We start from the raw sequence: 27917 nt of genomic DNA on the forward strand, positions 1-27917 counted from the left end.
GTTTATTGAAGAGCACATGTTGGGACTGACATGAAAGTAACCCACTCAAATGCTCATCTCTTTAGAAGACTTCCAACTACTTTATGGGACAGATAAAAAACTATTAACTCTGATATGTGCACTGTTGTAGGCCAAGGACAAAATTTCATAGTTTGTTTGGTAAAATGTCAGGGCTTTAATAAAGCAAAATACATTTATTCCCTTAGTGATCTGCAGTTGTCTGCTAACTAATGCCTGTCACAAGCTACATTATTTATTGATGTTTTCATCTCTTAGGAAAGAGATGTAAGAACAAAATACTTTTATTAAATATATACTAGATGTCAAATATTATATTTGGTACCTCATGTGCAATATTTACCTAATGTTCCAAACAACCAATTTTTAATCCTCATCTTGTAGACCAGAAAACAGACTCAAGGAGAATAAAGAAGTTACCCAAACCCACACAATTACCAGCATCAAGGTTGGAGTTGGTGCCATTTATTTCTGATTTCAAAGGATCCTTCCCATGGGCCTTTTGTAGTAGCGAACAGTAATGGGAAGTGAGATACTGAACTATCCAAACATAGAGAAATTGTTAACTAAACTGCGATTGCTTGATTAAGTACTTTACTGTTGGAATGGGCATTTGGCCTAGTGGGTAAGATGCTGGTTAAGATGCCCGTGTCCCATCTTGGAGTGACTGCGTTCAGTTCCTGGACTCTCTTTCTCCTCTTTCTAGTTTTATACTAATGCAGACTAGGGGAGGCAGTGGTGATGACTCAGGTGTTTGAGTTTCTGCCATTTATATGGGAGAACTACATTAAGTTCATTGCCCCAGGCTCTGACCTAGCCTTGGCCATTGAAGGTATTTGAGGGGTGAATCAGTGGATAGGAGCACCATCTTTTTTTTTTTTTTAAAGATTTATTTATTTATTTGAAAGTCGGAGTTACACAGAGAGAGGAGAGGCAGAGAGAGAGAGAGAGAGAGAGAGAGGTCTTCCATCTGCTGGTTTACTCCCCAACTGTCCATGATGGCTGGAGCTGCACTGATCCAAAGCCAGGAGCCAGGAGCTTCTTCTGGGTCTCCCACATGGGTGCAGGGGCCCAAGGACTTGGGCTATCTTCTACTGCTTTTCCAGGCCATAGCAGAGAGCTGGATCAGAAGTGGAGTAGTCAGGTCTTGAACTGGTGCCCATATGGGATTCGAGTACTTCAGGCCAGGGTGTTAACCCACTGCACCACAGTGCCAGTCCCAGGAGCACCATCTTGTGTGCTTTCTCTCTCTCTCTCTCTCACACACACTGCCTCTCAGATAAATAACTTGTTTAAAAATCTCAGCCATATAGTATGTCTTTATGAAAATCATGCAATATCATGACATTATTCTTATGAATACTTTAAGCAGCAAACTTCTAGACAGAAATTATGCAATTCTTATAACTGTGTTTAAATCAAACAAGCCTCAAAGACACATTAAACATGCATATGGGGTTGGGAGTAAAGACAGGAAGGAAATAGGGTGGTGCTTTTTGTTACTTTTTTACTCTTTTAATTTAAAAATTCCTTGATCAGTATATGATATATTCTTATACCTAGAAGTCACTATTCTGTATGTGAAAAACATCAATTATTAGTACATTACATTAGGACATTATATCATTAAAACAACTTGTTACTAAAATATTTTCAACTAGGAGGAAAAACAATGGATATAAAAATCACAACATCACCCAAAAATGTGTGCATTAATAAGAAAAAATAATAAGGTTGATTTGTTCTGATCCTTTTCATTGAAGTCTCCTGTCCTGATTAGTGGGCCCACCACTTCCTGGTGACACCACCTTCTGGAGATTCTTAAAGCTTTTTCTCGACATTGTCTTATCAATCAGAAAAGACCCAGGCTATAATACAAGCAGAGGAAGTGTTTAAGTATCAGAATTGCAATTCAGGCACACCATCAAGTGCACACTCAAGCTGTGCTACAACAAGGGACAGGCAAGGTGGATTTTTAAGGAACCAAAGCAGAGAGGGAGTCTGATCTTAAGTCGTTTGTTACGGAACCCTTCAGACGGGATGACAGAGAACAGCAGGTAGGAGGTGGCAGGGTACTGTTGTTTTGTGGCAATCGGCAGACTGCTGTGCTCAGCTGACTCAGGAGTTAGCCGTATACACTCAGTCAACTCATCTTTCAAAGTGACAGTGATGGGATAGAGTCCTTTGGCTTTAAGGAACTTTCACACTCTGAAGCCTCAACACTTATCAGTGTCCTTTACACAGGAGGTGATTTTTAACCTGAGGAAGCTCAAAAAATAACATCTCTCAAATCCTTCCACATTGGGAACTGATTGGGAGATTAGAAGCAGGATTCAGATACCCAGACGTAAGGATGCCGAAGCATCCCTTGCTTTGTCACACCCTCGCTGACATGAGACTGGGGTGCCAGATGCTCATGTTGGTATGTCAGCCCAGAGTGAAATGCATTCGCTCACTCCTATAAAGTGGTGGAAAACTGTAGGCTTCCTTTGCCCAGGTCTCTGCAGGTCAACAGCAGACAGGCTGGAGGGCAGGATCACAGGACCTCTCATCCTGCAGGTACCCACTAAGTCTCAAAGTGAAACAGAACTCAAATGCACCATTGCATCACTTACAGCCAACTTGACTTTAAACTTACCCATAACTAGTTTTTCCAGAGTTGAGTCACTGATGAACATTCAAAAAAAAATTAAATTCCTTGGGCAATACCAGCACCTGGTACTTAATTACTTTATAAATGAGCTTTGACCTCAAAGTTGTGACAGTCTTTCCACCCCTCCCCCATTCCACAGTTCAGTGGATGATGCCTAATTATCTTATCTTGCTAAATTATTAAATCTACATTTGCTAAAGTCATTTCACTTCTCCTCTCCCTCCTCTGCTCTGGAGATTTTATCACAGTTACTGATTTGCTTTCATTCATTAGATAGTGATTAGTTTTGTAAATCTTTTGTTTTGCTAACACATCTCTGTATTGCCCTAGGAATTTCTCTGTGCCTAGGTGGATACTTGTTGCATTCCCCAACTCTTTCCTCTCCAAAGGAGAAAATTTGTAGCAACAGAGGCCTAAATTCTACAGTTGGTTGAACTGAGCATTTTTTAAACTGGTTAAGCCATTTGTACCTTATTGTAGATTCCCCTGAAGGCAGAGACTAAGGCGAAGTCTTCTGTGCAGGTAATTTTCATGCCAGAAGGGATCCTAATCCCATGGACAACAGTGAGGGACTAGGGCAAAAAAACAGGAGAAGCCGGAGAGCTGAGCTGATGCAAAAGCATGGTGCCAAATGATCCAGGATTTATTCATTGTGAAAGGATTATCACAATCAAGCTAATTGACATATCCACCTTCTCCCATAGCCAGCTACCCCTTTCATTGTGGCTAGAATCCTTAATATCTACTCTCCCAGGAAATTTCAAGTACACAATACAGTATTAATTTTTTAAGATTTATTTTATTTATTTAAAAGAATTACAGAGAGAGGTCGAGACAGAGAGAGAGGTCTTCCATCTGCTGGTTCACTCCCCAGAGGGCGGCAATGGTTGGAGCTGCGCCGATCCGAAGCCAGGAGCCAGAAGCTTCTTCCAGGTCTCCCCTGTGGGTGCAGGGGCCCAAGGACTTGGGCCATCTACTACTTGATATCTCAGGCCATAGTAGAGAGCTGGATTGGAAGAGGAGCAGCTAAGACTAGAATTGGTGCCCATATGGGAAACGGGCGCTTCAGGCCAGGGCTTTAACCCACTGCGCCACAGCGCCGGCCCCACAATACAGTATTATTAACTACTGCATACTTTGGCAATAAGCAGCTGAGCTTCAGTCAAGTGCAGGAGGCCAACTGATCAGACCATGTTCAAATAAGGCAAAGACCAAGCTACAACCAGTCAGGCTGTCTCTGCGCCTCACTTCTGATTTCTATCTATTCTGTTGTAGGGCAGAGTTCTCTGAATTTGTTCTGATTCTGAGGCTGCCTGATTCTCAAATTGTCTTTCTTCCATTATGCTCTAAAGGTTTTCTTTTCTTTTAATAGGCACCATGTTATATATCAGATTTCCCAGAACTCAGGCATCTTATAACTGGAAGTTTGAATGCTGTGACCAACACATCCCATGACATTTCTTCAGTATAGTTCTGACACGAGGCTCAGAACTGTGCTCCCAGGGGATGGGAGGGGTAGCATTTACCAACAGCTCTGGTCTGCCATCTGTCAAGAGTGGCTTCACAGGATGTGACTCTTTTGGTTGCAGTTTCATGTGGCAGGTGTGTGAGCACGATGGGTAACCTCAGGTATCACACTGCAGCACAAGAGAGGCCCATGGCAGGAAGCCAGAGGTACCTGGAGCAAGCCAGGCAAGGCACTGCCCAGTGACAGCTGCATGAAGCTGGTAGAAGCATGCACAGAGTATATGAAACAGAATAGGGCAGTAGAGATACAACTGGCACATATACCATCAGCTTCTTCCGTTTTCTATTTCTAGTGTAAATGTACAGATAGTACAACCATTCCTTAAGTCCTCTATCTGATGTTATTCATTTGCAACTGAGGTTTGAAAGAAAATAAGGCCCGTCTCCTCGCACGCGGCTAGGGGCCAGCGGGCGGGCCCGGGTCTGGCCCGAGTTGGCTGGAGCCGTTGCCATGACAAGCGTTTTCGGCTCGGAGCTCGGCTGCTGACGCCGTCCGGAGCCGGGGGCCACTAGGCGGCCACGAACTCCCCCGGGGGCCGCATCCCCCCGCCGCGGCGACGCCTGAGCAGCCGCCCGGCTCCCCTGCGCCGCGTTCCTCCAGGCTGGAGCGAGAGATCCAGTTGTCCTCAGTATCCAGGGAGCCCTCCTCGTCCTCCTCCTCCTCCTGCTGCCACTCTACCACCGCAGTTGCTGGTTGTTGCTAAGGTTGCCTCCATGGTAACGTGCACATCCTGTTTGTACCTCCATCTGGGCAAGTCAGTCTAAGCTAGGAACCTACCTATCCTGGTCAACCACTCCATCACCACCTGGGGACCCCAATCATTGTGACACGACGTCCGGCTTCTACTCAGTTCCCCCTTCCCCTTCTTCCTCCTCTCAACTGCCAGTCTCACACAGAAGAGAAGATCTGGACTTGGCGTTGCTCCTCTGAAGCATATTGCACAAGATAGAGGTGGTCTGTTTCCCGACAGGGCCCCCAGAGAAGCAAGAAGGAGGAAGACGCGGGAACAGGGGGACAGGAGACGCCGAACAGTTAAAGGGAAACCCCACTTCTGGTCTGGTAGAGGGGCTTGGTAACAGCCGGCAAAATGATGAACCCATCAGAACATGCCTTGCTGGCCAACTCCGTGGCAGAGAGTCACGAAGGGGACTTTGGCTGCACACTCATGGACCTGAGGAAGCTCATGGAGCTGCGTTCAAGTGATGCAGTGACCCAGATCAACGTGCAGTATGGAGGCGTGCAGAACCTCTGCAGTCGCCAGAAAACCTCCCCCGTGGAAGGTCTCTCTGGGAACCCTGCTGACCTGGAGAAATGCAGGCAGGTGTTTGGGCAGAACCTGATCCCCCCCCAAAAAAAGCCCAAGACCTTCTTGGAGTTGGTGTGGGAAACCCTTCAAGACGTCACCCTCATCATCCTGGAGATCTCGGCCATCATCTCCTTGGTCCTGTCCTTCTATTGCCCGCCCAGTGGAGAAAATGAGCTATGTGGTCAGGTTGCACAAAGCGCGGAGGATGAAGGGGAGGCAGAAGCCGGCTGGATCGAGGGGGCAGCCATCCTGTTCTCGGTGATCATCGTGGTGCTGGTGACCGCCTTCAAGGACTGGAGCAAGGAGAAGCAGTTCACACGGAGGTCTCCAGGCTGTACAGAGGGCTGTCGGAGCGGGATGCGGCGGCTGGCGATGGCTTGCAGTCCACCGCGTTGTTGTTTTTGTCACCGTCCGGCGGGAACACCTTGGACCCAGAGTCCAGGGCCTCGTGCAGACTGTCATCCTGCTTATCTAGGAAGGGTGTTTGCGGCGACTCCTCATCTATGGCGAATTCAGGGTGGGTCATGAAGTTGTGGATGGAGTTCTGGTTCCTGGGCTTCTGAATGCTTTCGTGGAGGGAGCTATGGAATGCTCTGACCACCTTGATCTGGGTCTGGATCCGGTTCAGGCCCTGGAACCAGAGGATCTGGCCTCGGCGCAGCTCCATCTTGGCGTGGTCGATCTCATCCAGCCCCTCGGCATCCTTGCTGATCTCCTCCTTGGTGGTGCTGTGCCCGGCCTCCTTCAGGAACTTCAGGGATTGCGTGGGTATCGTAGAGATGATCTGGCCCCACAGGAGTTCTCCAATCCCAATGAAGAGACACCACAGCCACTGCAACAGGCTGAGCTTTGTGCAACTGAAGGGCTTGCCCCCAGATTCCACAATGAGAACCTGGCTGATGAACGTGCCCAGGACCACCGAGCAGAAGTTGAGGTTGTGGTACATGCCGGCGAACACGTTCCTCTCGCCATGGATCTTGCGGGAGTTGATCTCGTTGAAGAGCTGCATCAGCACGAAGGTGTTGAAAACGATGGTGTAGTGCTGTCTGGGCAGCGAGTGGAGTGGGGCCTTCCTCCTATTGTCAATGTTGAAGAATTTCTCACCAGCAAAGACCAGGAAAAAGATGACGGTGAGCTGATAGACGGCGTGGCCCAGGATGTTCTTCATCATGGTCCGCGAGATCAGGGGCTTGTTTCGGCGGTAGGGGCGCTGCCTCAGCAGTGCGTCGGTGGGGGGCTCGGCGGCCAGGGCCAGTGAAGCGAAAGTGTCCATGATCAGGTTCACCCACAGCATCTGCATGGCTTTCAGTGGGGAGTCCTGAGTGATGCAGGTACCCGTGAAGGCCATGATCACGGCCACCATGTTGATGGTGAGCTGGAACTGCAGGAACTTGGAGATGCTGTTGTAGACGTTCCGCCCCCACATCACGGCCTTGACAATGTTGGTGAAGTTGTCATCAGTGAGGATGATGTCCGAGGCTTCCTTTGCCATGTCTGTGCCTGCAATCCCCATGGTAAAACCAACGTCTGCCTTCTTGAGGGCCGGCCCATCGTTTGTGCCATCACTGGTGACAGCCACCACCTGCCGCTGATCCCCAACGGTGCTGTCAATGATGCCTTTCACCAGCGTGTGCTTGTCTGTGGGCAAGGACCAGGCCAGGACCCAAAGCTTGGGTTAGATCTTGTGCAGCTTCTCTTGTTCTACCTCTCCCTTTTCATTGCGAATGAGTCAGTTGAATTCTTTGCCTTCTAAGCACAGGAAGTCATCACCAGATGTCAGGATGCCACATTTGGTGGCGATGGCTCGGGCTGTGTTGACATTGTCCCTGGTCACCATTCTGACAGTGATGCCAGCTCGCTTGCATTTGGCGATAGCTTCTGGGACCTCTGGGTGCACAGGGTCCTCAATGCCCATGATGGCAATGCAGGTGAGCTCGGTGAGGACCTTGCTCTCGTTGTCCCAGGAGGGCTCAGCGTCATCGAAGTCCCAGTAGGCTATGCAGATGGTGCGCAGCCCCTTGCAGGCCATGGGTTCAATGACACTGTGCACCTTGTCGTAGCAGCCCTTGTTCTTGAACGGGACCGCCTCCCCCTTCTTGTCCAGGATCCGATTGCACTTGCGAAGCATGATCTCCGAGGCGCCCTTGCTGTACATGTGGAAGCCGCCGGCAGGCTTCCGGACGACTGTGCTCATGGACTTGCGCAACGAGTTGAAGGTGTACACCTTGTAGAGCTGCTCCTCGGGCACCTCGTTGCACACCGCCTGGTAGTTCTGCTTCAGATCTGCGACAAAGCCCAGCAGATCACACTCGGTCTTGTTGCTCACCTGCCGCGGCAGGCCTCCCTCCTTCTCCGGAGGCAGGATCTTGGATGTGTAAGCGCTGTTGATGGCAATGCCATTGACGATGTGGTCCAGGACCTTGGGCAGGAAGACGTCGGGGCTGGGCACCTGGTGGTAGTGGGTGCCCCCAATGTAGGCCTGCACCACAGTCATGCGGTTCATGGTCAGCATGCCGGTCTTGTTGGAGCAGATGGCCGTGGCATTGCCCATCGTCTCACAGGCATCCAGGTGCCGCACCAGGTTGTTGTCTTTCATCATTTTCTTTACAGAGTTGGCCAGGGAGATGGTGACAGCCAGCAGCAGCCCCTTGGGCACAGCCACCACCAGCACGGTGACGCCGATGATGAAGAACTTGATGAAGTACTGGATATAGACGGGGGTGCACTCGGTGAGCCACGGTCTGCCCTGGATCACGAAGTTGTCGATCATGAAGTACAGGATCAGGATGACGAAGGTCACGGCGGACATGATGAGACCGGCTTTCCTGATCTGGACGGCCAGGCGCGTCAGCTTGCCCTGCAGCACCGACTTCTTCTTGTGCACCTTGCTGGCCTTCTTGTCCTTGTCCTCGTTGTCGGCCCCCTCCTGGCTGCTGAGTGGCTGGATCTCCAGGGCCACAGCGTCCTGGGTCTTTGTTTTGTTGTGATTTTCAGGGACTCCTTGTTTTTTACCTTTCTTCTTCATCTCCTCCTCGTCATCCTCACTGGCCCCCAGCAGAGTGAAGATGATCCCGGTCTGCGAGTTGACACCAAAGCGGTCACCACCATCCGGCCAGAGCCTTCTATGACATGGGTCCCTGAGAGCAGCATGGGTCTTTGTCCAGGGACTTCCGGACGTGGTCGGACTCCCCCGTGAGAGAGCTCTCGTCATTCTTCAGGTCATTCCCCTGGATCAAGACTCTGTCGGCCGGCAGCCCTCTGTACAGCCTGGAGACCTCTGTGTGAACGCTCGTTCTAGGACCCCAAGCCCTGCTTCCCCTGCGCCCATTCTCATCTGCTCTCCCCGTAAGGCGATGATGCGACTTGCCACTGTCACATCAGCTGCTCCCAAGTGTGTTTGAACCCCACCCCACCCCACACCTGAGCACAAAGAGAAAAAAAAAAGAAAGAAAATAAAAAATGACTCCCCAAACTACTTAATGATACTCTGGTTCCTGTTGATTATTTCAAAGAACAGCAAAATTCTCTAAAGTCATTTGAATTAGCTTTTAAAAATACAATAGAATACATTTAAAAGGACATTTAAGAGGTGTATTGAGTTGGAGAGGAATGGGTACCATATCTTAATTGCTAACAGTGATGACATGTCTTGTAAAGCATTTGGGACTTAATATGGACACAATATTCATTTTGCTACAGTCCCACAGAAGCAAATGACTGCCCAAATATCTTCTGCCATGGCCTATAAATGCCCTTTGGAACAGAGATCTGGGTGACTCCAAACCCTGTATGATGGAGGCAGAGGAAGAAATGCTCCTTACACAATAGATGAGATTTAGAAGAATAATGTCCCTCTGCAACGCACAAAATTAATGTAAGCTTCTGAAGTGGCTTGAATGTGATCCAAGGGTAGCGTTTTTGTATCTTTTTGGTGTAACAAAAGTAACATAGAATCTGGATTAAAATGTACAAAATCTTTGAGGGCAGGGATTTCATTTATATATTTATCACATGGTGGCTAATCAAGTATCTAAAGAGCAAGGGGAAATGACACTAAGACAGCAAGTATGTCACTGCCAGAGTGTCCTCGGAAATCAATTACTTGACTCTGGTTAAAAATAAGACCTATAGTAATTGACAAGAGGAGGTTTATATTCAAATCTGTAGAGAAAACATGACCTTCACCACCTATGCTAACAAAGAAACACAGTGCATTTTCTTGTGGAAAACCTCTCTTCAAGCCACAGAAACATGAGCCACTTACCATGTGAACTGAAGATATGTGGTAGCAGTTTTCATCAACTGATTTCTTTATCTCTGAGGAGGTTTTTATGAAGAACACATAGAATCAGGATGATATTATGGTTTATTAGCCTCAAAATACTCAATTTAATTCCTAAACTTTCAATTGCATTGCAACTGAATCTCTGGAGGAGAATACACTTTTAAAAATATACAAATGGCTTCTGTTTGTTAAAAAGAACAGACTTTATGTATTTCATAGATACAATTCTAAGAAGATAATCATACTTCCTTCTCTCCCTCAATCATCCTCATTCCCTCCTTTCTTCTTGTTTTTAATTTTTGCCATAACATACTTTCAATGTATTTTATAATCACAGGCTTAATACACCACTAACCATAATGTTCAACAAGTAAAAAGTAGAAAAAAACCTGTTCCCAAAAAGACAAATATCATGTTTTCTCTGATATGTGGATGTTAATATAGAATACCAAAAAAGCACAGTGTTTTTCTATGCTGTTTCTAATCAAAGGCAATGGAAATTAAGGTGAAATTGGTGTTCTAACTGACACTGTGGAATGTCGGTGGGGAAAGGAAGACGAGATGGAATATTTCAGTGAAGCAGCTAGGTATAGGTTGAAGACATGATGTTGGGGGCAGGACTAAAATTAGAAAGGAGCATTCCGAAGACTAATCATCATGGGATAGCACGGGAAGCAAAGCAGAATATAAAGTGTTGAGGGAGAGTGAACAAGGTTGTGGTATTCAGAAAAAGGGCAATTTAGAAACTTTGTTAGAGGCTGCACACATTATATTGACAAGAAAGTTATGCAAAAACCACATTTGTGTGAATGAGGGATTTATCTGCAAGATATGGGTATATTTGGTTGCAACTCAACAAAAATTTTTAAGGATAAGAAACAAAAGACATGATTTTACTTCCCTGCGTCAATAATGACTCAGAAGTTTAACCTTTGCATTTCTGGAGTTGGAAACATGACAAAAAGTTCAAACAGCTTGGGAGTAACAAGAAAAGTAAGATGAGGAGATGAAGATGCTCATAAAATCAGCGCCAACATGTTTATAAATGTGATCAGCTGCCTTCTCCAAATTCTCATAAAGGGAAATTTAAAAATAAGTAATTCGCTATGAGCATTTATGTATGCTATACATATGGTTGATTTGGACACACTAAGGGAATACAAATGCAAATCAAATGGAAGAGAAACTCCAATAAGGGAACACAAATAAAGCCCTTAAAGCTTGTCAGCATCTATAAGCCCATCAAATGGCCAATGAATAGAAATGACCATAAATGTTCTCTTTTGTACCTAAAGGAAATGCACAATTTATTACAATCCTACTGTAAAGATTGCTATAATTACAAGACTGGCTCAATTAGACCTTGAATTACTTTAGACTATGAAGCAACTGAAAACACTAAGCAGTCAATGCATTTAACGTACTGCATGTTTTGTCATTGGATGTAGACAACTGAAAAATATGATAAAGATTAATATTCACTGACCATTGTTCAGGTACATAGTAACATTGAGTATTTAACCCCATTTAATTCCCACAACTGAGTAATGGAATAGGATACTGTTAACTTCATTCTAAGGGGAGGAATTTGAGATTTAAGCAGGTTAGAAAACACACCTTATTCTGTTTTGTTCATCACCATGTTCAAAAAACATTGCCCAATGTCCAGCAAAAAGAAGGCATTTGGTAACTATGTGCTGAATGAATGAGTGAGTGAAGTAGTGATGCTTAAAACCACACCTGGAATGCTTAATACCAAATCTTTAGTCTCTGTTCTAATGTGTATTACTAATAGGACTGTGAAATACACTTGGAGTTTCATAACATTTAGCCACCAATAAGAAAAGCCACATTCTTTCTACACTACTCTGATGGTTAATAAAATGTGTACTAAAATAATTTTAAAATATATGGAGAGTAGTTAAAACTTAAAATTTGTCTATTCCCCCATTTTCCAAACAAATTCAAAATGTGAGAACAAAATCAGAAGAAAATCACATTTTAAAAGTAGCTATGAAAATACAACTTTATGGATTAATTAAGATCCAAGGGCCACCATTGTGGTGCAGCAGGTTTAGATGATGCTGTGACAATGGCATCCCATATAGATGCTGGTTTGAGTCCTGGCTGTTCCACTTCCAATCCAGTGTACTGCTAATACACTTGAGAAAGCAGTACAAAATGCTCCAAGTGCTTAGGCTGCTGCACCCACATGGAAGACCCAGATGAAGCTATTGGTTCCTGACTTCAGCCTAGCCCAGTCTTGGCCATTGTGACCATTTGGGGCATAAACTAGCAGATGGAAGATATCTCTCTCTCTCTCTCTTTCTCTCTCTCATAACTCTGCCTTTCAAGTAAATAAATCTTTGATTTATTGAAATCCAAAATAATTAATATCACATAGCCATCGCAGTAGACTCTTTGGACCAAATAAAGACAAAAGAAACTGTGCATACAAGAAGTAAGAGTAAAGTTTAGAAAAGTTTTGGAATGAAAGTTGAGTAAGGATAAAATCAGAATTGTACTTCTTACGCAATGCAACCCTGTCCCCTATTCATTTATGTTTTCATTTATCTATCTCCTTCAATTAAATAGTCAAGTTGTCTCAACTTGGTGAAATGTGGTTGTGGTATAATTGTGTTAGGACCAGAACAAACTAAGGGTGGCGTCAAACAGGACTCACAAGGCTGCTTTACAACAGCTCACTGCTCCTCTCCTCCGTTAGTGATCCTCAGGGAGACATCCATGCTGGAACTCAGTGCTAACACAAGCTGCAGATCTTTAACTCTGTTCCATTTCTTTTCCCTGGCTCTTTTTCCTTCTCCAGTGCTGTTAATTAGGTTGCAAAGCCTCCAAGGCAGAAACAATTTCAGTACCACAGAGAGTTCCATGAGACTCTTGACCCAGTTTGTATGGTTGCCTTACAAGGAAAAGTCCCAAGATCCTGAGGATTTAATCCACAGCCAAAAGCAGATTAAACTAAGGCCAATCTGACAGAGGCTCTGCAAGACAGCCAAGAGACCAAAGTCAATCAGAAGACATTTTTGTAGGATAGAACTTGATATTGCACTCACATCACAAATTTAAAAGGCTAAAGTCATCTATTAATTTAACAAACATATATCAAACACCTGTAACTTATTTAAAAAGAGTTTAAATACTGCTGAATCAAAGCAAACTAAGACGGCAACACTTACCTTCAAGAGTTCACTTTTTAGTAAATAAAACACAAAAACTTTGCTTTAAAGAAAGTTTCAGTAGGGTGCTATTTAATAATTCCTACAAAGTACAAAGAAATTATTTTTATTTTACTTATCAGGTAAAACAAACAAAAGTATGAAGTGAAACATGGAAACAATCTTTAGAAATGATTGTATGGCTAAATGATCACAAAATGATATGCAAATAAAGAACGCCTACACAGATCAATAAGGGTGATGCTACTAGAGTTTCAAGAGCCAAGCAGTGCTCCTTTACAGTCACAGACCCCTCATTTCACCCAGAGGTGGCTTAAACCATGGGTTACTTTTGTCCCTTTGGACTCATACAACATTTGTGTCTGTATATCTAAATTATTTCACTGTGAGATTCACCTGTGTTGTTGTCTCTGTGATAGTTCTTTTATTGCACGACTGAAACACCTAAAATTTATTTATTTATTTATTTATTTATTTATTTATTTCATTGTTGGAGCTGGAGCTGTGGTGTGACAAGTTCAACCATGGCCTGAAGCACTGGCACTCCATATGGCCACTAATTCAAGTCCTACCTACTCTACTTCTGTTCCAGCTCTCTGCTAATGTGAACGGGAAGTTAGAGGAAGATGGGCCAAGTCCTTGAGCCTCTGCCACCCATGAGGGAGATCCAGAAGAAGCTTCTGGCTCTTAGCTGCTGCCTTCAGCTTGGTTTAGCCCTGGACATTGCCACCATTTGGAGAGTGAATCAGTGGATGAAAAATCTCTGTCTCTCCTCTGTGTAACTCTGCCTTTCAAATAAATATTTTAAAAAATTGTTGAAGGGGGCTGGTGCTGTGGTGTAGCAGGTAAGTTGCCACTTGCAGTGTCAGCATCCCATATGGGCACTGGTTTGAAACCTGTCTGCTCCAATTCCAATCCAACTCCCTGCTAACATGCCTGAGAAAGCAACAGAAGATGGCCCAAGACCTTGGACCCCTTCACCCACAGGGTGATGGGTTGCATGGAAGGAGTTTTAGTCCAATAAGTAAGTCTATGGAGGATAAAGGGAACCAGCTCACTAACTGATGGAGAAGGGGCACATAGGAAAACAGAGGGGCAGAAATTAGAGTGAACTCTGTGGTAGTGGAATGAAGGGATTAATGTGAATTCATGATCTTATAGAAATAAATATATGGATGTATATCTGTGTAAATTTTCATTTCCTGCCTTCCTTTTCAATCTGGATATTTTTATTTATTTTTCTTGCTTGATTTCCCTGGATAGGACATCCAGTGCAAAGAGGAATGCTGTTTTTATTTTCAGCATTAAGTGTGATGTCAATTGAGATTCTCATAGTTGCTGTTATCAGGTTGAGGAAGTTCCTTTCTATTTCTTTGCTGTTGAGTTTCTATTGTGATAAGGTGTTGGGTTTTGTTAAATGTTTTTTTCTGCATCTATTGAGATCATAGTGGTTGTGTGTATGTTTGTGTATACACATGCCTGTGTTTTTTTCATTAAGTTCCTATTTTCAGTTTTTTCCTGTTTTATTTTGAGTAGTTTTGGTTGCTATTTCTTCTAGTGCACTAGTCTTTTTTTGCAGTCTAAACTTCTGTTAATTCTATCTCATATATTTTTCATCTCAGACACTGTATTTTATGTCTCTATTAGTCTACATTTTCTGTTGCTGTCATAAAAATCACTACAAATCTGGCATATGAAAACAAGAATAATTCATTATCTCATAGTTTGTAGGTCAGAAGTCTTGACCCAGAGTGACTCATCTGCTTCTATGCTTTGTGTTCTACAAGGTTGACCTCATGCTGTCAGAGGCTGCCTTCCTTTTTTTTTTTTTTTTTTTTTTTTTTTAGAATTTAAGAAAAGTACACTTCCAAATCATTCAGGTCATTGGCAGAATTTACTTCTGTGTAGCTGTAGGACAAATGTTTCTGTTTCCTCATTGGCTGTGGCCAGGGTCATCTTCAGCTTCTAAGGCCTGCATTCCTTGTTCCCTGGCTTCCTGCTTTGCTCATGAAAGCCAGTAACAGTGATTCAAGTCCTTTCTACACCTTGAATCTTTACATCTCTACATCCGCTTCTGACTCCTGTCTCTTCTGTCCCCAGCGGGGCAATGTTCTTTCAGGTGCTTCTTTTCCTGGCCTCAATTCTGCCCTGACCACTCGCAGCTCTGTTCTTTCTGGTACTCTTACTCTTAACAGAATTAATTTCCCCAGATTCCCAGAAATGTCTCCCTAATTCAGACAACATATTGTTGTCACTGTTGCTGTTTGAAGTAAGAAAAACTAACCAGCATGAATGAAAAGTTGACTATTAGTGTTTTTGAGGTGAAAAACTAAAATTTTAAGTTCTTATACAGAATTTACCAACACCAAAGATTGTATTTTGAATGCTCAGTTGAGAAACACTAATCTTTATGAAGAAACAGTGTGTTTACTTCAGCACTATTATAGGTTGAACTATGCTCTTTCAGCATAACATATGCTAGTCTCTTGTAACCTCAGAATGTGGCCTCATTTGGATATTGATGTCTTTATAAAAGGGACAATATGGATAAAAAGAGACCAACACACACATGGAGAATGCAAAGTAAAGATGAAGACAGAGATCTACAAACCAAGGGATGTGACCAGAGAACAATCAGGATGTAGGAAAGAGGTGGGAAACAGCCACCCTACCTCCATGGTATCAGAGGAGCCAGTACTGGCAACAGCTTGGTTTCAGACTTCCAGCCTCCAGGACTACGAAATGATAAATTTGCATTTAAGCCATCGAATTTGTGTTATTTTGGTATAGCAAATAATATAAATAAACTGAGAATTAAGTATGTTTTGAAATCAACAAACCATAAAAAGGTTAATTCTATAATATTAATTCATCATTTTTATAAAATTCTTTTTTTTTTTTTTTTTTGACAGGCAGAGTGGACAGTGAGAGAGAGACGGAGAGAAAGGTCTTCCGTTTGCCATTGGTTCACCCTCCAATGGGCCAGAGCGCTGCGGCCGGTGCACCGCGCTGATCCGATGGCAGGAGCCAGGTACTTATCCTGGTCTCCCATGGGGTGCAGGGCCCAAGCACTTGGGCCATCCTCCACTGCACTCCCTGGCCACAGCAGAGAGCTGGCCTGGAAGAGGGGCAACTGGGACAGAATCCAGTGCCCCGACTGGGACTAGAACCTGGTGTGCCAGTGCCGCAAGGCAGAGGATTAGCCTAGTGAGCCGCGGCGTTGGCCCTTTTATAAAATTCTTAACTATCACACCAATGGAAATCCTATGGAACTTTATTAAATGATTAATCTGGAAAGAATTAAAGCATTAGGAAAACCAAGAGTGTTTTTAGGGATGAGAAGTGATAGAGGGCTTGCTCTACTATGTATTAAAACATATTTCGAGGTTTTAGGGATTAAATGCACAGCCCTAAAATATAATCTGTTCAGACACTTCTTATTGAAAGTGACAGAAAATTCTGTTTCAATGAGTTAAACAATAATAAAAATATTGTGGTTTTATTTACATGAAAAGATGTATGAAAAGACTTCTGAGGTTCATGTGGATAATGTCAAGATTGCAATTGTATTTCTCTGTGGTTCTCTCCTCTGCTTTCCACCTGCTGTCAGCATCATTCTCGGACTTACTTATCCCATGATCCCAAAATGACTGTCTAAGCTAGCAGAGGTATAACGGCTGTCATTCACATCTAGGAGGAGAGGTGACGTCACATCCTGCAACAACAAAACAAAATTCTGCAGCTTACTTCTGATGGACCATCTTAAGTCAACTATGGACCCCACAACAATCACAAAGTCAAGGACATGATTATTTCATTTATGACCCTGTTTCAACTGTAGAAGCCTCTTCTTATACAAGGATAACTGGAACAAGAATAAAAGGCTACTGAAACAGTAGAGAGGAAACACAGTTTGAAGCAATTCACTAGTAAAAAATCTTTGAAGGAATTTTTTTAAATCAAATTCAATTACTTTAACATAAAAGCAAATTTATTTTTTAGGTAAATTTGTCAGTTGGATATGGGATTTTAAAAGAATATGTTCATTTTGGTTAGCCAAACCCTAAGCTGTCAAATATAGTGCCATGTAGTTTTTCAGAATACTTCTTACCCTTCTAACATCTAGTATCTGTAATGATAGGCCATCTTTTATCATGATATTGGCAACTTGTACTTTTCATGTTCAGTCTTGCTAGGAATTTAACAATAATGTCTTGAAAGACTTATAATAGTTCTTTCAAAGAATCAGTTTTTATCTTTGTTAATTGTCTCTATATTTCTCCCTTTTAGTTACTTTGAGTTTCATTTTCATTGTTTATTTTTTGCTTCTAAATAGAGCAATTTATTTATTTATTTATTTATTTATTTATTTTTTGACAGGCAGAGTGGATAGTGAGAGAGAGAGAGAGAGAGAGAGAGAGAGAGAGAAAGGTCTTCCTTTTGCCGTTGGTTCACCCTCCAATGGCCGCCACGGCTGGCACCCTGCGGCCGGCGCACCACGCTGATACGAAGGCAGGAGCCAGATGCTTCTCCTGGTCTCCCATGGGGTGCAGGGCCCAAGCACTTGGGCCATCCTCCACTGCCTTTCCGGGCCACAGTAGAGAGCTGGCCTGGAAGAGGGGCAACCGGGAAAGAATCCGGCACCCCGACCGGGACTAGAACCCGGAAATAAGGCAACTTAGACAACAGACTTTAAGCATGTATTTTTAAATAATGCAAACATTGTGTGCTATAAATTTACTTTCTGTTCTGCTTTAGCTTTATCCTATTAATTTTGATATGTTCAATTTTAATTACCATTCTTTTTGAAATATTTTCCATTTTCCTTCTAAGGGTTTTCCTTTCATAAAAAGAGGAGGAGGGACTAACAATAAATTGCAGGTTCCTTTTCATTGTGGTCCCTGGCCTCTAGTTCCTAACAGGCTTTTGGTCTTAATTTTCTTGTTAGGGTTGTGAAAACAGAAATCATCACTTCCATCTCCTCTCATCCCTTCCAATTTAGATCTTCAACCAAAGCCTTGTGGACCCTTTCTCAGTGGTTACCTTTATTTCCACTACCATGGCCAAAGATGAAATTCAAAGCAAGTGGTCAATGATTGTCTTCTCTGTGGGTCTCCAAACTGGACGGACTCAGTTGCTCTAGGAAACACAGTTCTTACTCTTTCAGCATTCTCTCAGAGGAGCAACAGGAATCCTATAATAACCAAGCTTGAAATTACTATAAGACAGGTGTGGGGAATGTCTGGCCCATGGGCAGTAAAAGGCTCATGAAATTACTTGGTGCCCTCCCAAGACAACAGCAGGCAGGACATGAAATGTAATAAATCTACAGCAGACTAATTTTTAAAAATATTTTTATTTAGTTATTCATTTGAAAGGCAGAGATACATAGGAAGACACACACACACACACAGAGGGGTGGGGGAGAATCTTCTATCCATTGGTTTACTCCTAAAATGGCTTCAATAGTCAGGGCTGGATCTGGCCAGGCCAAAACCAAGAGACTGGAATTCCATACGGCCTCCCTCATGGGTGGCAGGGGCCCAAGCACATGAGCCATCCTTTGCTGTCTCCCCAAGCACATTAGCAGGGAGCTGCATCAGAAGTGGTGCAGCTGGGACTTGAATCAGCACTCACATGAGATGCAGGCATTGCAGCTGGTGGCTTAACCTGCTGTGCTACAATGCCAGCACTGCAGGCTAATTTTTAAGCTGATAATTTTGTACTATTTGACTCGTGAATGATGCTACAAATATCCAAATGCCCTTTGGCACAAAAAAGATCCCCAACCCCCCACACACAAGAACATAAACACAAAAGCTAAACATTCTCTTTTACAACCACAGAGAATAAAGTAGAAGCAAATTAAGCCATCAGAATTATAGAGAGATATACTACTATAGACTTTCCTAATCATATAATTATTCAGAGGTTAAGCAGTTTTAAAAGTTTTTAAAGTTTTACATTTACTATATACTGAACAGACAGGTTTTCTTCATGCTCCTAGAAAAATTCCACTTTCCACTTTGACTACGACCTTGTCTGAATATGATCAGAGTCGGTGAACTCAAAAGGCTTCCATAGCCTTGGCAACTCATGACAAGAGCCTAGGGTGATTACTGATGCCATAAACAAGAGTGTCAATTTGTTAAGTCAACAACAGGAGTCACTGTGCACTTACTCCTCATGTAGGATCTCTGTCCTTAATGTGCTGTACATTGTGATTTAATGCTATAACTACTACTCAAACAGTATTTTTCACCTTATGTTTCTGTGTGGGAGAAAACTGTTGAAATCTTTACTTAATATATGCTAAACTGATCTTCTGTATATAAAGAGAATTGAAAATGAATCTTGATGTGAATGGAAGGGGAGAGGGAGCGGGAAAGGGGAGGGTTGCGGATGGGAGGGACATTATGAGGGGGAAGCCATTGTAATCCATAAGCTGTACTTTGGAATTTATATTCATTAAATAAAAGTTAAAAAAAAGAAATGCTGATTATCTTCCATGAAATCTTATTTTGTTATTTTGAGAAAATTCTTTGATTTTTTTAAAAATAAAATTATGTAGTTCATATATTTGAAAGGCAGAGAGGGAAAGAGAATCTTTTCATTTGGTACACTCCCCCTCAAAACTCCAGCATCCAAACCTGGACCCGCCCAAAGCCAGGAGACCAGAACTCAATCCGTTACCATGTGGGAGGCAGTGACCCAAGTACTTGACCAATCACCGGCTGTTTCTCAGGGTGCACATCAGCAGGAAGCTGGGACCTGGAGTAGAGCCAGGACTTAGCCCAGGGTGCTCGATATCTAACAGAGGCATCCAAAAAGAAGCCTAACTACTACACCAAACACGCTCCAATTTCTTCTCACTTTTGATACTCAGAATTTCTGCTATTAGGTATAAGATAAGCTAATCCAGTTGTAGTTTGGTTAAACGGATTCGTCAATGAAGGTTGAACAAATTTACCAAAGGCATATTGCTAGTACATGCTAGAGAAGGGGTTGGAATTCAGGCCACCTGACTCCTAAGCTAATGGTCTCTTACACACCACAGCCAAAGGCCAGTGAATCATGTAAACATCAAACAGCTTTTAGTGCAGCAACCATAGACATACAATGTAGACTTGGTGCAATGAGCCACAGACTCGGTGCAATAAGCCTTAGAAACATAGAACCACTAATGCAATGTTTCCTTCAACTTTATTTTGTTAAACACTTATATCAAAGCTTTGTGCATTGGTGGAGAATGGCATTTATTTAAAATGCATATTCTCTGACCTCACCTGGATTCCAAAATCAGAATATTTTGGGGTATGGCTGAGGAGTCTGTATTACTTACAAATTCTCAGATGATTTTTATGCACCTGTATATACTGAGAATATATTTTCTAGGAATACTGAAAAATGACCATGCAGCCTCGACTTAAATACTTCTTACTACAAGTAAGCACTAAACTTCCAGTAGTTGCCTAACCCATTAGGTAACTAGTGGAAAGAAGGATCGTTAGAAAGTTGAACAAATTCCATCTTTGTATTACTTCTATCAAGTGGTTCTATCTGACTTCTTAGAGTAAAAAAGGAATTTTTTTCTATAACATCTTTGGAAATTTGTATTTTTCAAATTTGACGGATAGATCACCTATGTTTTTTATCCAGCTAATTAACTCTGCCATTCTATTTGTTGAAGAAAATGGGAGTCAAGTACATGTTAAGAAAATTTTGCTCTTTCTGTGACCTGCTGACATTATGCCGTATTCTCCAAACTTAGAATGTATGTTTCCTGTGTCACTCATTTTTCATTGTTAGGTCTTTCAAACATAAAACACCAAAGAAAAAATGGTACAACAAGCACAAATATCAGTCCTGAACCTCATGGGCCTCTTCAGATTGCTTCGGTACCACCTACTTCCTGAGCCTCCAGCCACTGGCTCCACCTTAGTTTTCTGCACCAGACAACTTTTTTTCAAGACCTCACGTTTGTTTGCTGGAGGGTGGCCAATCTGTCATTTTTCAGTACATTGAGCCACCTCTCGTTGTGACCTCCCCACCCCTTGTGCAGCCAGGCAGGCTACTACACTGTGGGTTTCTGCCTCCTTCTGCCTCTTTCAGCTTGAGATACGACTGCCCCTTTCAGGATATGGATCTGGCGTCCACAACGCACTCCTCAAAGTCAGGTGATTCAGTCCAGCGTGTGGAGGACTTGTATGCCTTGGGGTGAGGTTTGACTGATGGGAAACTGGAGATGGAAAAGAAGTAACTGCTTCCTTCTTGTCCTTTCTCCCTCCCATGGACTACTTGAAGGCATTTTATTTGCATAGAATGGTTTATGAAGTCCTATCATGCCGACTGGGCACATCTGCCATGAAGTTTTTCTCTTCCTCGCTTCAGTGGAGCAGACACAAGCGCAGGAGAACATTCATCTGCACTGCTGCCTAACCTTATTCAGCCCACTTCCTGTTTCCTCATGCTTGCAATCCTGCTGGCCTCAGTAAGGAACAATCACATTATTCCCTACTTCAGGTCAGATTCAAGGGAACCAAGACTAAGATGATATGTCATGTAGGGCCTACTCAGGATAAACAGGAAATAGTTCCTCTCTTGTGATTATGCCAAGTATGGAATATAAACTATTTATTGTGTGTGTCATACTTAGATTCAGCTCATTCTGGAACTTAGCCTTCATGACATTTTTATATAGAGACAACTCTTTCACAATGTATACTCCTTAAAAGAAATGATGAGTTTCTATCAATTTACCTCACTGGTAAAAACACAGTCTAAATAGTTGCTTTTTTTTCTTCACGTATATAAGTATGTGAAGAATAAATTGACAGTTCTGGCCATGAAATCTTATGAATTTATAACATAACTTGTCCAGGGTTTTGCTCCATTCATCTTTCTTTTGTGTAGGACAGAGGCCTTATGGTTGGTCATAATAATAGAAGCTTAAACAGATGCTTCGAATTCCTCTGTCTCACAATAGTATAATCATCTCAAGATCATCCACTAATCTTATTAATAGTACACCTGCCTATGCCTATATTTTTCAATTTACATATGAAACATGAGCTATATCTAATATACTTGAAACAAAGTTCAAAACTGCAGGTAATCCAAATTACAATGTACAAGAACATTCAGATTTGGTGGCCTTTAAAAACAATTGTTAACTCGAGTTTCTGCTTACCTGTTGATATGGGATCTTTTACATTGGGAACATTATATTTTATAGCAGCTGGTAATGTTAACCAGGTCTAAGAAAGTGAATTCTTTTCTCTACAATCAACAATTTTAGGACCTATTTAGCAATGGTTAATAAAGAGTGTACATACATCAAGGTCACAGATTTCTTGGAAGAAAATAAACATAAAATTAATGATGTTTAAAAGGAGTTGGAACACTTTATGGGTGTGTAGGAGTTGATGAGTGAATGGGTCTAGAATAAGCCACTGTGCCATAAAAATTACTTTGAGCTGAAGGCATTTGAGTTCATTAAATTCCTTATCTGATGCAAAGTACAGCCTCCCCAAAGAATTTAATCATCATAAATCCCTTCCCCGAGAGAAACTCTAATCTTCTCTTCTTGGAGACAGGAGTAAGCACCACACCCAGACAATGTTGGAAAACTCTCATCTGTTCTGTTAAGAGGACATTTATCTTTCCAGAAAGTCATTCTTCCTTAGGCGTCCTTTCTTTACACCTACACAGAGGTTATCTGTTCTCACAGAAGTGCCCCCTCTGCCCTACCCTCTTCCTTATTAAGATTTAATGTAAATCCCAGATTTGTCTTCTTTTATTTATCTTTTTGAAAGGCAGAGTTACAGAGAGAAGAAGAGGGGGGGAGAAAGAGAGGAGAGGGAGAGAGGGAGAGAAAGAGAGAGAGGGAGAAAGAGAGGAGAGGCAGAGAGGGAGAGAGGGTAAGAAGGAGAGAGGGTGGGAGGGTGAGAAGGAGAGAGAGAGAGGGAGGGAGGGAGGGAGGGAGGGGGAGAGAGAGAGAGAGAAGTATCTTCCATCCACTAGTTCACTCCACAAATGGCTGCAATGGCGAGGGCTTGGCCAAGCCAAAGCCAGCAGTCAGGAGCTTCTTCCAGGTCCCCCACATGGGTGCAGGAGCCCAAGCACTTGGGTCATCCTCCATTACTTTCTCAAGCACATTATCACGGAGCTGGATCACAAGTGGAGCAGCCAGAACTCAAATTGGCTCCCATATGGGATGCCAGTGCTTCAGGCCTTGGCTTAACCAGCTGGACTACAGCACAGGCCCTAGCCCCAGGTTCTCATAGCCTCCTTGTGTCATATCTTTCTGTAAATTCCTAGGCACACACTTGAATAGAAATCTGTCTTTTCTTTTGTTAATCTAACATTGGTCACTTTAATTTGCAGGCCTCTACAGGCTGGATTAACAGCATAGAGGAAAAGTTTTTCTTCTCTGCCATGAAAGGCAAACCGATGCCCTTTTGCAATTATACCACCAGCAGCACAGTAACATACAGGATTCCTGGGTCCCTTAAAGCCTGTCCTCATTAATGACACACAGTCTTTAATAAGGGAATATGAACCCAAGTGATTTTAATCATGATGAATATGACAACCACAACTAGATTCTTTCAGAAGCTTTCTTACTTAGACTAGAGTTGACACTTGGCTCCATATTCAGAAATAGCTATGTTCAATGGCGCATTTTGAAACCAGTTGTTCATTCTGTCACTCTCAGAATTCCCCTATCACAGAATCAGAATGTCTATGTTGAACACTGATGATATTTCATCGAAAACTTTTCTAAGTATCAGCTTTCCTGCTTCATTTTGGCTAGTTCATGAGAAGGGTATTATTTTTCAAACCGTTCTGGTTGTATTAGGAAAAAGATTAATGGAAAACCTGGCTTCTTTGAAAAAGCTCCAGCCTTCCCACTAACCTTGTGATTTCAACCAAACCATTTAACCTGCCTGGATTGCTTCACCTGAAACGTGACAGCATAAATCCCTTTCAGCTCTAACATTCTAGAAGTCTTCAAATGTTATGTGTACAAGGAAATTAGAGCTACTGTTTTACACTGTCTCTGTACTGAGTTGTGACTACATATACATATATAAATGATTTGAGAAACATGGAATTTCAAGGGTTTATATAATTACTGTTTTCTATACATATTAATAACACCATTCAATTTGTATAATATTAGATGCTATGATACAGATGTTTGTCCTGTTTAGAAATGTGTGCTATTAATACTTATGGTGATTATAAACCCAGGTGCCATCATCCTAGCACTTGTATCATGACCAAGATGCATTTTTTGTCCAGCTTCTACCACAGCTATCCCAGAGTGCTGGGCAAAAATGTCTTTAGCAAGGGATGGTGAGGTCATCTTCTTCACAAAACAATAGATATTTACCAAATACTTTGGGGAATGTCTAACCAGGTGTTTTCCATGTCCAGGTCACGTGAATTATGTGCTTGAGTCCATATAATACATTTTTAAAAGGTTCTCTTTCACTGTGTCCAGTGTAAATGAAGTAATCACCACTGAGAATCACTCAGTGATCCTACCAGAAATGGGGGCCATATTGTTATATTCACCAAGAAAATGGGAATTTAAGAAAAATATGAACATTTTCTCAGTAAAGCAAGATAGTGAAGAACTGTACAATTTTTCTGGGTATGATTTTTACAATCAGGCATAAAGTGTTTTCATTCCAATAGGGCTTTTAAAGGAGTTTTGTGGGGCTGAGAACAAATTACTTCCTACACATGAAAATAACGCCCAGGAATACCCTTTGGACACTCATGACCAGAGTAGAGTTGGAAAGCATCAACTTAAACTGTGGACTTAACCCTATCTTATGGGGTCAGTTCAAAAGTTATTTCCAGGAAAAATAGAGGAAGAGATGAAACAGGAAGGGCAGAATGATGTCTGCAAGCACTGAAGCTGATAGGTAGCGGTTATTATGTCCTCCGTGAACATTTGGATATTGGTATAACATAAAGTTTCTAAAAGGATTCCATTTCTTGTGTTTGGGTCAGAGGGCCCTAAGTTGAATGAGAGAAGTGGAGAGCCAAGGTCAGTGCAGATTCACTGAGATGTTTCCTGGAGGAATTAACAGTGCTGATGAGGAGAGCTCCCTCATCCCTTCTGAGGCCTGGAGAAGGGAAAGCCAACGATGGGCTGGGAAGCCAGGCATTCTCTGGTCCCCAACTCTGTTCCTTTGCTCTGCCCCCAAAACTGACATGTATGCAAAGCCCATTGGCCAACAGAAGCTTCCTCTTCCCAAATTCTACCCAACTTCTACATCCACCTCAGATACTTAGGTTCTGTCCCAAGACTTGGAAGCTGACAGCATCAGTGAGAACAATGTACACAAGCCTGCAAAATCTAAGGACAGCTACAAACCTACTCATTCACATCTCACCTGTACTGCTGTTTTGGGTCAACACCAATCTGGGCATTATTAATAGGAGACTTGACTATCTCAGTGGACTTTATGGCCTGGAAAAAGACTTATTCCTCTCCACTAGATGCTTCCTCTGAAGTGATTCAAAGCAAGGGGCCATGTGTTTTGTTTTGTTTTGTTTTTTATGTTTTCTGGAGCCACCCTAATTAATTTTATTCAGACTCTTCCAAGCATAAGACCATCTCCGGAAAGAGTCTGGAAATTCCCATGGTAGGGCCAAATTTATTCCTTCTCTCAAATAAAAGCGATACCTAAAGACAAATGCAAAGTATGGATCCCAGAGCTTTGCTACCATGCTGATAAGGAATAAAATGACAGAAAAAGTATCCCTGGTACCCATCGCCATTCTTGGCACACAGAAAAGGTTCAACTGGTATTTGAGTGCTTGATACACTGCTTACTAATGTACCAATTCTCTTTCTTATTAAGAAAGAAAATAGATCCCTACTATTATGGGAAATAAATTTATCCTGAGCAAGGAAGAGCTTTCTAAAATTAAACAATTTGGGAGACACTGCTTGTTTCTTCTGTCATTAGAAGATTTCAAGAGGTCTGGATGACCTCATCAAAGAGGAATGATCAGGTGCAGCCAGGTAATTGATGACTTTGGGGCTCAGTCATCACAACCACAGCAGAGTTGATCAGCTACCAAAGAACAAAGCAAAACGAGTATTAGAGGTCTCAGTGCAGAGTTAGGAAATGTGCTCTATCCACCACAAGTTTAAAGCTCCCATCTCAAGTGACACGCAGTCCCAGTTATACAAGAAACAGAGAAAAAAGATGAGAAAGTTAGTTAAATAGTTTAATCAGAGCAGTTTTACAATTCTAAAATTAACAAGCAGACTTGTAATAAAAGAGCTCCAATGTTTGCAAAATGACTTTGCTTCCATTCTGAATCTGTCTTTTTAATTGTAAAGATTAGCATTACATTTAAAAGGACTGAAAATGGACAAAATGGAGTGATTTAAATTCTCATCCATGTTTTGTGATGCAACTGATGAAATCCCTGAATGGATATTGCTTCAGCTTTGATATTAAAAAATGGCCTGAAAAACGAAGTCCTTAATCAACAACTGATCACAGGTGGCCGAAAGAAAGAGAAAAACCCAAAACTACTGTCAAGTTCATAACGTTATCACATTGTTGGTGGATGACACTGGCTCCAAATATACAATTAAGCCCACAACACTTTTATTACTATGAATATAATTATCATGAAAGTTCTCTCATGTTGATCAACTTGCTTCTGAAGGTTTTCTTGTTCGTTTAAACTTGCATAATAAACATGCAATGAATTATTTCTTTTGAAAGTGTATTTTTTTGCAGTCGTTTTGTTTTCATACAAAGATTTCATAAAGTTGCAACGTTGCATCAGAACATTACCGAAATAAGAGCAGAAGCACATGGGGAGGGTGAATGTGAAGAATGAGAAAGAGCCTCCCTCCATCCTGAGACACCCACCCGTCTTTGTAAAAAGGTGTGAACAAACGTTTTCTTACCCTCCCCCATCTAAGGAAAGAAGAAAGGGGAAAAAATTTCACAAAATCAATGGAACTAAGAAAGAAAAAAGGTTGACATAAAGAAAATAGAGATGTTTTTTCATGCACGTATCTTCTGCATAGCTCAACCCACATATAGTAAGGCACTATTTCCCTTCGAAACTGGTGTCCACAGCAATCTGTTAAGTGCTACAAGTGCTCTGTGACCTTGAGACAGCTCCTTTCAGGATGGTGAAATGAAGAGGCCGGGTGAGTGTGGCTGCCACGCTGCTCTGTGAGGGCCCCATGGCTCACGGAGACTTCCAGGAGTCTCAGAAGAAAACCTGCGAGCGTGTTATGACGGTGTCCAGAATGGTTTTGTTTCCAGAGTTTGTTTTCTCTGTGTATGAATTTAAACTATTCTTCAGTCTTTAGTCTCAAAGAGAATGTGTGAGGTGGGGGAAAAACAGTCAGGTTCAGAAAGGGAGCCTGGACGCTCCCAGAGAGCACACAATGCCTCCACTTTAGGAAGTCAGCAGGATGATTCCAAGAACACGCAGGAAGGGGTGGGGAAGAGAAGAGACAGAGAAGGCAGGGGTGATTTCAGAGGTGCTGAGGGTCTCAGTTTAATTTAGCTGGTCTTCATACTGTTTCCGGAAACAATCCCCTGCCGGGAAAAATTCCCAGCACCTTTCTTGATACATTTTCCAGACATAGGATTCCTGTAGAAGTGAAGGAAATGCATTAGTATTTTCCAAAAAATCGGTGTACTAACACAAAATATATGATAGAAACTCACTGTAATTGGAGAAGTCCAAATTGATTTAGGTAGTTCTTAACTAAATATACCAGACCCTATTGACTTCTTTTTTTTTTTTTTTTTTTTTTTTTTTTTTGACAGGCAGAGTGGACAGTGAGAGAGAGAGACAGAGAGAAAGGTCTTCCTTTGCCGTTGTTTCACCCTCCAATGGCCGCTGTGGCCAGTGCGCTGCGGCCG

General features: G+C 42.4%; 2 protein-coding genes across 2 annotated transcripts in view; both read right to left on the reverse strand.

Moving 5' to 3' along the window:
• Nucleotides 1-5818: 5818 nt before the first annotated feature.
• LOC103351031 (plasma membrane calcium-transporting ATPase 4-like) lies at nt 5819-27228 on the reverse strand. Its single transcript, XM_017347596.3, is given in 4 exon segments — nt 5819-8598; nt 8601-8654; nt 8657-8844; nt 27149-27228. Coding segments are annotated over 4 exon segments (3102 nt in total).
• RYR2 (ryanodine receptor 2) overlaps nt 26231-27917 on the reverse strand; it is a gene marked incomplete at its 5' end in the record, with an annotated part of 557937 nt that continues 556250 nt past the window's right edge. Inside the window, 1 exon segment of the mRNA NM_001082757.1 lies at nt 26231-27642. Within this exon segment, the coding sequence (NP_001076226.1) occupies nt 27547-27642 (96 nt within the window).

This window comes from Oryctolagus cuniculus, chromosome 13 (genome assembly GCF_964237555.1).
Source record: "Oryctolagus cuniculus chromosome 13, mOryCun1.1, whole genome shotgun sequence".
In the NCBI taxonomy this organism is placed as follows: domain Eukaryota; kingdom Metazoa; phylum Chordata; class Mammalia; order Lagomorpha; family Leporidae; genus Oryctolagus; species Oryctolagus cuniculus.